Here is a 10,092-nt window from a genome sequence, read left to right on the forward strand (position 1 = left end):
TGGTGGCACCCTATATTTACTAGAAACTTTTACCCGAAGGCGTTTTGACCACTGATTCCCGAGTGATTAGGTTGTAAAATTTGTGGTCATCCGGGAGGTCAATGAAAAGTGTGCGCATTCCTTGCTGGTGTTCTAGTGGGAGTTAGGCCATGAAATTTTGTGTCGGTGCAACTATGAGAGGATTTTCCGTGACAGTAATTAGTTTTATTATCTTGACCTCTCATTTTGGTCGGATGACCTCTGATTGTCTCCTAGATGTCAAATTTTGGGCTTTTAGGAATGCTAAACATTTCGGCGGTTTTTAACCGGTGAATTGCATGAAAAAATTTCAAAATTGGAAATTACAATTGGTCTTTGGTTTAGGGTTGAGTTTAGTTATTTATTCAACACGTGATTTTTGACAGGGATTGATTGCAGCTATTTAATTTTTTAGCGGAAAAAGAGGTTTAAGAACTTTTCAGAGCAACGTTCAATGTTTACTAAGCGAACACTGATTAACATGTCAAGTGCAAATATGAGATAAGGTGGAGTGGATTTGTTTACATAAGAGTCTAAAGGTCGTGTACTTAAGATGAGGAGAAAGTTGAACAATGTTTGGTAGCATTTGAATGACAGAGCATAAATTGATATTGGTTTGTTTGCATAGCAAACAAAGCCCTCCTACAGAATGTAACAGATTTAAAGTTAAAGTTGCAATGATTACTTAAAAGATAAAGGTTTGTTTGCTTAAGATAAGAGCGTATTGGTTGAGTATAAATTGAAGTGACACAAAAATTTTGAGAGAGAGAAAGATAGTCTTTGGAGATTTTGCGAGAACTTTAGAAGTTTGGATTCGCACAAGTGAGAAAAAGCAGTTGGTTTAGTGGGACTAAAATTTAAAAGATGGTGTGAATATCAAGGAAGAGATTGCGGTTGAGACTAAACTCTGAAAATTTGTAATCCAAGACCAGTTGGGATACTGTGAGCGTTTTTTTGATGTAGTTCATTTGGGAAGTGAACCACAGTTATTGGTATTATTTTTTTAATTACTATTATAAATTGTCTTGAATTTGTCTTTTCCATTGATGTGCATTTCTCTTACCTTTGTTATCAATATGAACAGAATTGATATTACGAGCCCTATTGTGAATTTACTTATTTCAAGGCAATCTAATTTGCAACAGCATACAAGAGTGGAAGAGGGGAAATTGCAGAGTATCAAAGTAACGCTTGCTTCACCAATTCAAAACCTTTGGTTTATTTTATTTGATCAATCTTCTGGGCGACAGAGTCCCCTCACTGTTGAGCCTAGCAGAAATTCAAAAGACGACATTGGCGCTCCTGTGTGGGCTTTGTTTCTTTGATACCTTTGCTGTGGGTTATTTTCTGATTATTTGAAGAGCGTGCGATTTTTTTCGTCGAAGAAACTGCTGATAGCACACCAAAATTTGGCTTAAATTTGCGGTTTGGGTTATCAATAGTTTGATTATGTTTGGTTATAAGTTGGTGAAGCGTTTTCTCTCACCAGGCTACGAAATTTGGGAAGATTGGCGTGAACATTATTTGAGCACTGGCATGAAGCTGGGATGGACAGAAGAAGAGATGATGAAATGGTTGCCTACAAAATTGTGTGAGTAGGCATTGAATGCAGTAAGTGATTTACCAATAGGTTATTGGCGGTCAACTCCAGGGAAGCAAGCATGGACACTGACAGAGACGCTGTATCAGTTTGACGTACGATTGTCTGACAATCCACTTTTTTATGAGCCAAGCTACAGTTTGTTTGTTAGAGGGAAAGCGGGAAGTGGGGCGGAATTCATTGAAACCAGTGATACTGTTGATCAGAGAAAGCGACGGCATTGGTCTCCTAGCACTATAGTTGATCAAGCACTATAGCCTTACAAAATTTTTTTTTCCTCGAAAAATAAGATGATATAGGGAAATGTGTAGTTCTTGTAGATCTATTTTTAGATTTGTTTTTACTTTAGTGATATTGGGGATCCCGGGGAGGAGGTATGTCAAAGGCAATAGAGTTTGATCAAAAATCAAAGTTGATGAATTAGGTAGAATATATTAAATTGTGAAAATGCGAAATGTGTTTTCAAATCTGATCAACCGCTAATGAAAATTTTTTGCAGTTAGTTTATATAAAACCGGAGCTAAAGCTAAGTGGTTCACTTCACTAGGTTGACTATTGTTAATCTACGCAGGAGTAGGTCAATCGTGTCACAAAATAACGGCTTGCAATTATTCGGGAGAATAATAATCCAGGAGGGAGGAGTGTAGAATGTAGTAAAATGACATGGGAGAGGGAGAGCAAGTTAGATAATTTAGGTCAAGTTAAGTTTGGTATTTGAGTTTAGCTTTCTGTTATTGAGGGTTTTTGTTTCGAAGGTGCCAGGGAGGAGAGTTGAGTGATATATCTTAAACAAACATATTGATGAACAAAAGCATATTGAGCTGTCGATATATTTCGTTTACCCAGCAAAGTTGTAATTGTGCATCAGGCCAAAGTCCAAATGAGTGATTTAAATTTAGAAAAATAACTAGAGAGCGATGATTTGAAGTGAACTAGATTCTTTGAACAGAATTGGAAATTCAATTTGAAGTAAATGAAAAGGCGATTTAGAATTTGCAAAACAATGGGTTTTCCCAAACTTGTTACCCACGACTTTTTAATATATATTTGTCATTGGAATCTGAAAATTAGTGGAGATGTTGCCCAAATGATTGTCTATATATAATAGGGATGCGCGGCCGGTTACACCCTTTTTGATCTGAGTTATTTCAGTAGAGTTCTGTTGATTTAGAGTAATAAAAGGGCAATTTATCAGTTTTTCGAAATACCACCAAGCAGATCTTGGCCGCCCTCCCCCATGGAGGTCATATTAAGCGGACGTTTACCAAATTTTAATGGCATGTACAATGGTCCTCTCAAGCTGGTGTACGTTTTGGGTCAATCCGACCACCCAACTCCGAGTTATTAGCTCCGCAAGTGGTGTGATTTGAAAGTTTTCAATATTTTGAGCGAAAAAATGACTGTTCGAGTATGACATAGGGGTAACTAAGGGTTGCATTGGATATAAAGTCCAGAGTACTGTATGAGATAATCATCGAAAAGGAGTTAGGATCACTTTTTGGGTATCCTGCGGTAAATAAGCTTTTTTTACCGGAAGACAGTTAGCACTTAAATTGAAATAGTAATTTCACTAAAAGTTGAAGTCGGATTGACCTGAAAATTGGGGGATAGACTAACTTGGGTACGAGGAGTCGGATTTGACACCTCACAAAAATGCACGGAACTAGGGCACGCCCGTGCTGCGGAACGTAAAATTTGAATTGCTCATGGTGGAATGGTAGTAGCCCTATGTTTTCTGGAGGGTTAATGTAACTTTTCAAGTGCTTTCGATTGGTGAGTTTTTCAACCCCAGATTCCGACCGGAAGTCGGTGCTTCGGGATCGACCCGAGTGCCGAAAACCGGAAGTTGGTTTTTTTGAGCGACCGACTGACTTTGAAACGGTAATAATATAATAACCGGAGACAGTTAGTGACAAAAAATACCTACCCCAGTCAATTTTCACGAACTCAGATTTTTCGAATTCGGCACCCACGACTCGTTCAAAATTTTCAAATTGCAAACGACTCGCAACGGCTGATCCGTTGGTCATGAAACTTGGCAGGCAAATTGGTGGCACCCTATATTTACTAGGAATTTTTACCCGAAGACGTTTTGACCAATACTTCCCGAGTTATTAAGTTGTGAAATTTGGGGTCATCCGGGAGGTCAACGAAAAGTGTGCGCAATCATTGCTCGTGTTCTAGTGGGAGTTAGGCCATGAAATTTTGTGTCAGTGCAACTATTAGAGGATTTTCCGTGACAGTAATTAGTTTTATTATCTTGACCCCTCATTTTGGTCGGATGACCTCTGATTGACTCCTTGAGGTCAAAATTTGGGCTTTTGGGAATATTAGACTTTTCAGCGGTTTTTAACTTCAACGTTCAATGTTTACTAGGCAAACACTGATTAACATGTCAAGTGCAAATATGAGATAAAGTGGAGTGGATTTGTTTACATAAGAGGACAAAGGCCGTGTACTTAAGATAAGGAGAAATTTGAATAATGTTTGGTAGTATTTGAATGACAGAGCATAATTTGATATTGGTTTGTTTGCAGAGCCAACAAAGCCATCCTACAGAATGTAACAGATTTAAAGTTAAAGTTGCAATGATTACTTAAAAGATTAAGGTTTGTTTGCTTAAGATAAGAGCGTATTGTTTGAGTATAAATTGAAGTGACACAGAATTTTTGAGAGAGAGAGAAAGAGAGACTTTGGAGATTTTGGGAGAACTTCAGAAGTTTGGATTCGCACAGGTGAGAAAAAGCAGTTGGTTTATTGGGACTAAACTTTAAAAGATGGTGTGAAAATCAAGGAAGAGATTGAGATTGAGACTGAACTCTAGAAATTTGTAATCGCAAGACCAGTTGGGATACTGTGAGCGTTTTTTGATGTTGTTCATTTGGGAAGTGAACCACAGTTATTGGTATTATTTTTTTAATTACTATTATAAATTGTCTTGAATTTGTCTTTTCCATTGATGTGCATTTCTCTTACCTTTTTTATCAATATAAATAGAATTGCTATTACGAGCCCTAATGTGAATTTACTTTTTTCAAGGCAATCTAATTTGCAACAGCATACAAGAGTGGAAGAGGGGAAATTGCATAGTAACAAAGTAACGCTTGCTTCACCAATTCAAATCCTTTGGTTTATTTTATTTGATCGATCTTCTGGGCGACAGAGTCCCCTCACTGTTGAGCCTAGCAGAAATTCAGAAGACGACAGGGGTGTGCTTTTATATAGACCTACTCCAATTTGCACTCTCGACAAAGAGTGTACGAAGAATGTAGATAAGAGTTTAATTACAGTGTATTTTTGATCAAAAAACTCTTCTACTCTCTTACGCATTTTATAAGAAATGAACGGGCATTACATCCTCATAGCTGCTAATTAGAGGCGCATAAAGGATAAAATCTTGGCCCGAGTAATGACTTAACACTTAATAGTATGAATCAGACAGGTTAACTATTCTACATGACTGCAGATTAAGTGGACAATATAAAATGTTAACACTCAGGTCGAGGTTTTGTCGTATAAATAATTTACAAAATGCGGTGAATAGCCGTGAAAAAAATTATGTTGCGGTGAATTTTTGTAAGATGTCCGATTTTTAGCGATGAAACTTTTTACGGTTAGCAGTTTTTGCTGCGAATTTTCTTCTCACCGCTCTCAACGCTTCATTGCTACCCGAGTTTCAGTTTTTAGCGTTGAATTCTTTTTTTTCACTGTTGTCAACGCATTCACCGCTATTCTTACACCTTTTTTGTATTATTTTCTGCGATGATGATGTTTGGTAAATTTAGCGGTGAATTTTTGTAAGATTTGCGATTCTTAGCGATGAATTATATACATTTTAACCGCATTCATCGCAATTACATTTATTTGTGGTTTTTAGCGTTTTGACGTTGAGACCTCGACCTGGGCAGCTAAAATTCAACACTGAACACCGTTAGCTTAGTTGACAAAAATAAAGATTCCATTTAAGAACTTCATATTTGTTTTTAAAAATGAATTTGTTGCTTCGCAATTACACTTTGTATACGTTTTGAATCAAATAAAGATAGTTAGTATAAAACTAACCGGAGGCTGGAGTCGTTTGTATGCCATTGCCTTCCAGAATGCATCAGTTGTAGGAAATAGTACACAACAACACACAAACAACAACACACCCACTCGCAGCATCTTCGATAGCTGGATCACTGCAAACACAATAACGTGTTATGTTTGACAAACAAGCGAATTAATACTAGGATATTAATCCACTGTTACCATGAAAATAATTACTAGGAATTAATCCGACAACGTACATAATATACACTACTAAATGATCAAATTACGGCTCTTTCCTTTATTTTGAACAAGTACATTAGAATACTTCAATTTTGTACAAAATTTTAAACCGAAACAAAATTAGCTGTTCCGTGTTCTGTTAAATATATGCTCCGCGTTCTGCTATCACAGCTTTTTAAAGAGAGAATGTTTCGGGGTGCGAGCAGGCTGGTCATACAGTATCCCACGGGGGGGGGGGGGGGGGGCTTACAGAAAACAGTCCCAATTATGTCTTCCCTATTCTAGACCTGGAATTTATGAAAAGACCTAATAATTCAAAATGGAGTGGGGCGGGGGGGATGGGTTAAATACTGAATTAAATTACAAGAAGGTCGAGTACCTTAGTTAAAGTCGAGGCTAATTCTTTTCATAAGTCCAGCCAAATTCTTTTTATGGGTCGAGTAAAAGTCTTTTAATAGATATTTTGGGTCAAGTAGTGCCTTTTCATAGTTATCTTGGATCGAACACTGTGTCTTCATGGGTCGAGCAAAAGTTCTTTTATTAGTATATTTTATAAAGCAAATTCGAGTATTTTGAAATTCTTTTCTGCTTCTGTACATATGCAGCACCGTTACAAGACTAAACGGCATTGCATGAGAGCAGTCCATTTTAAAAAAACAGTTGGCATTCTGCCAAAGAATTACGAATTTTGATTGAATAAAACGAGGTAGTTTAATTGTAGTGGTCGCTTTCCCATTAAACAAGATGAAAATGTGGCATTATTCAATTTTTCCCTATCAAATTTATAAAACATAACGGACTAACTTTGAGTGAATTACTCTCAAACGACCAGCGAGTGGTTGGCTTAGGTAGTACCCAGCTGGGGCTACGAGATGCTAAATTATTTATCTGGCAAATACATTCGCTAAACGCTAACAAAAATGACACCAACCTATATGTCTTATGTCATACAAAGTAATTTCCAAATTTCGAAACCACAGAACCACGATTTATTTTCAGAGTTAGCCATGATCCAACCATCATACCCTAATTCGATTTTGAATTTAATTTTTATATCTTACGTAATTATTAGATCTTTAGTGGAACCAAGCAAACGAAAATGTGGGTGTTGGCAGGACTGAAGAGACTAGAAATTGTTATTGGTCAGACGGAAGGCGTGACCGAAATTTTTTGCCGACCATTGAGTTGGTTCACACCGGACCTCATCTTGGGAAGCCTAAAATTTTGCAACAAATTTTCATTACTTACCGGATAAATCTGGATTCAGTGCTCCAATGTAGATTATCCGTTTGAGAAATCGTTAGGAGTAACAATTTTTGGGCTACTGTTTTGTAGATTTCTTGGGTTAAAAAACAAGTTTTTCAACTTTTTCACGTTCAGTTTTGAAATTTGTGGGCTTGACGGGCATTATCTCGTTAACAAACAACAGAAATGTCCAATTTCTTAAAACTATCTTAATGTAAAACTAATGATGATTGATTTGGATTTGGAATTTAACACAAAACGTCAGATGGACAAGATTAATCATCAAAGAATGATCATCAATCAAGAACACCTGTTCCGCTTTTAATTATGCAGAACGTTTTGAAACAAACCATTTTCTATACTCTTCTGACTTTAGGATGAAACTTAATGCAAGGTTTATGTTAAATTTTAATCAGCTAAGTATAATCATATCTCGGGTCTTTCTCATTATACCCCCCCCCCCCCCCCCCCCCACTTAGTCAGATAACCTATAGCCCCCATCATGGTAATTATACCATAATGGAGGACTGTAATTTTTTTTTTGGGGGGGGGGGGTGGCTATAATGGGAAAGACCCAATTTTTCTATGTATGCTACAAAAGCGACATCAAAAGTGAAACCTCGATTCATGATATCCGGATTTTTTCTTACTTAAAAGTTGATGGAAATAAATTTTTCCTCATATTCTATAGAGACAATATTTCGCAAACATTATCCGTAAATTCAATTTTTACGTCATCAGAGTGACGACCTGGCTTAAGAATATACCGGTCAAAGAAATTCAAATGCCATAAATGACCTTTTAGACGGCTTCTTCAATAATATGACCATTTTGAGCTTTTTGGAATATTTTTGATTGTAAATCAACCGTTTTCGAGTGGCTGTTTTTTCAGATGAACATTTTTGTTTAAAATTTAAGGAGATTACTGTTTTTCAACGTTTGCCTTAGTTTCAAAAACGCTGAAATTAATTACAAGTTGAATTTACGAATGTTTTGTATTGTGCAGAATCATGTTTCATGCATGGTTTCTCTGTTGTTCACTAGGAAAGTTTTTTCACTGTTGTTATTTTTTATGGATCGTTTAGCGGTATTCAGAAACTATATAATGTCACCTGACTAAAGCCTGTGCTGCTCAAATTGAATCGCTTACTTTTTTGACCTTGTAACCCTCAACGCGTGAAACGATCAAGAGTAAGTATCAAAAAATCACCTGTGCTCGAAAAATTGTCTTCACAAAAAATGAACCTGAACATCTGAAACGTTATAACAATAGATCTATACATTATTATAAATCAGTCGTTAATAGTAAATTTATTAAAAATGAAAGGTATCAATATCTCAGTTGGGGTAATTTATTGCCTTACTTGTGTCATAATTTTTCCATTTCAAACAATGCCGCTCTCAAAGCGTACGTCATAAAAATTTAATGGCACATTAAATTGTTGTAGATGAAGACAGTTGTTTTCGTTCCTATCATAAGTGCTATTAATTTTGATTGTCTCCATTGGATCTTTTCTATTATAGATCCCAACCCCCTCCCGCTGGCTTTCCAGTTTTTCAAGGAGTTCATCTGTTATAATAAAGTAACTGTTGAACAGATCGGCAAAAAAATTAGGCTGATGTAAAATTTTTAACACCCCGAAAAATTCGAGCACAATAACGTTTTATGTATGATTTGTTTATGCAAGTAAATTTGGCTATTAATTTATGCAAAAGATACCCACAATAGGACAACCCTCTAAATTTTTCTCGTGTTAATCACACAAACAATTTTATACTTTTACCTGATAACTCATGTAAAAACAGACACACGATAATATGCTCACTTACAAAGTAAGTTCTGTAAATTTACACGATTTTTTTGGTCTTAACCATAGCAATTTTTGTAAGAAACACACAAAAAAGGGAAAATAAAAAATTTCAGAAAACAATGCTTGGTTCTAAACAACTGTGACATTCTTGATAAAAATTAAGAAAGTATAGCTTGATGAAAACACTATAAGAGCAAATTGTGTAGCGGTGAGCACACTAAGTTTGTATACAAAAATATTCTAGTTCAAAGTAAGTGTGGCTCAATTCCATACTAAGGATTGTATCCACACTAAATTTTGGATAGGAAAATTTTATTGGTAATTTTGCCTACTTTTTGGTTTTTTCGCAAGAAAAACCGTTTCAGAATTAATGAAAAGAGTAAGTTTTGCATGGAGTCAAATGATTTGCACCCATCACACAAAAAAATATGTACCCTGTGCATCACACGCAAAAAATTCGTGTGATTTTACATGAATTTTTTAAAGTAAAAATTTTCAAGAGCATCGCGGTTTCTTTGCATTAAACTTAATATGAATTTTATATAATTAGAAAGTAATTGAACTGAGTAAATCTTCCTGGCTTTGTTTATAATATAAGATCTCTTACAAGTCTACTTGCCGTTTTTGTTTCTGGATTATTTTGATGATTATTTTGATTAAACAAAGTTCTATGTTTGGATAGAAAAAGGTTCAAAGAAGTTAATATAAAAAATAAAAATAAGAAATTACCTTTAATAAAATTGATTAAAGCATAAAACTAAAACAAAAATTATTAAAAATGTGTTCACATTAAGACAAGCCAGCTCCCCTGCTGTCTAAAGTGGACGATTTGGTCCGTTTTATATCTTTTTATCCGCAAATAATATATCTTAATACTTTAAAATGGACTTACAGTGAAGAATGTGGCGACAAAAGGTCGATAATACTAACTGCTGTAAACTATCAAGAAATAGATTTCTGTAAATTATACTCTATAAAAAAGTTAAAAAGTATTTTACTTCACCGTGCTTTTGTTTCAAAGTTCCACAAATAAGTGAAATAGCAATTAAGTATTGGCAGTGACGCTGGCTTGTATTGATTTGCTTTTACGAAAACCATCTCAATTACCTCATTGCCGGAATTTTTACAGGTTTCAAAAACAAACAT

At 35.5% G+C, this 10,092-nt stretch overlaps 1 protein-coding gene across 2 annotated transcripts in view; it reads right to left on the reverse strand.

Annotated features, from left to right (window-relative positions):
- The window catches only part of LOC142340176 (uncharacterized), a 70,518-nt gene that overhangs the window by 42,587 nt on the left and 17,839 nt on the right, over positions 1-10,092 (reverse strand). Inside the window, exons 1-2 of one of the 2 annotated variants that reach the window (XM_075390680.1) lie at positions 7,139-7,229; positions 5,681-5,799 (exon numbers count right to left, since the gene is read on the reverse strand). In XM_075390680.1, coding sequence (XP_075246795.1) covers positions 5,681-5,782 — 102 coding nt within the window. In that variant the 5' untranslated portion in view covers positions 5,783-5,799; positions 7,139-7,229. Of the gene's footprint in view, positions 1-5,680; positions 5,800-7,138; positions 7,230-10,092 lie in introns of those variants that run through there. The other variant, XM_075390679.1, reaches the window with a different exon arrangement.

The sequence above is a fragment of the Convolutriloba macropyga genome, chromosome 5, assembly GCF_964194025.1.
Source record: "Convolutriloba macropyga chromosome 5, txConMacr16.3, whole genome shotgun sequence".
Classification (NCBI taxonomy): Eukaryota; Metazoa; Xenacoelomorpha; order Acoela; family Convolutidae; genus Convolutriloba; species Convolutriloba macropyga.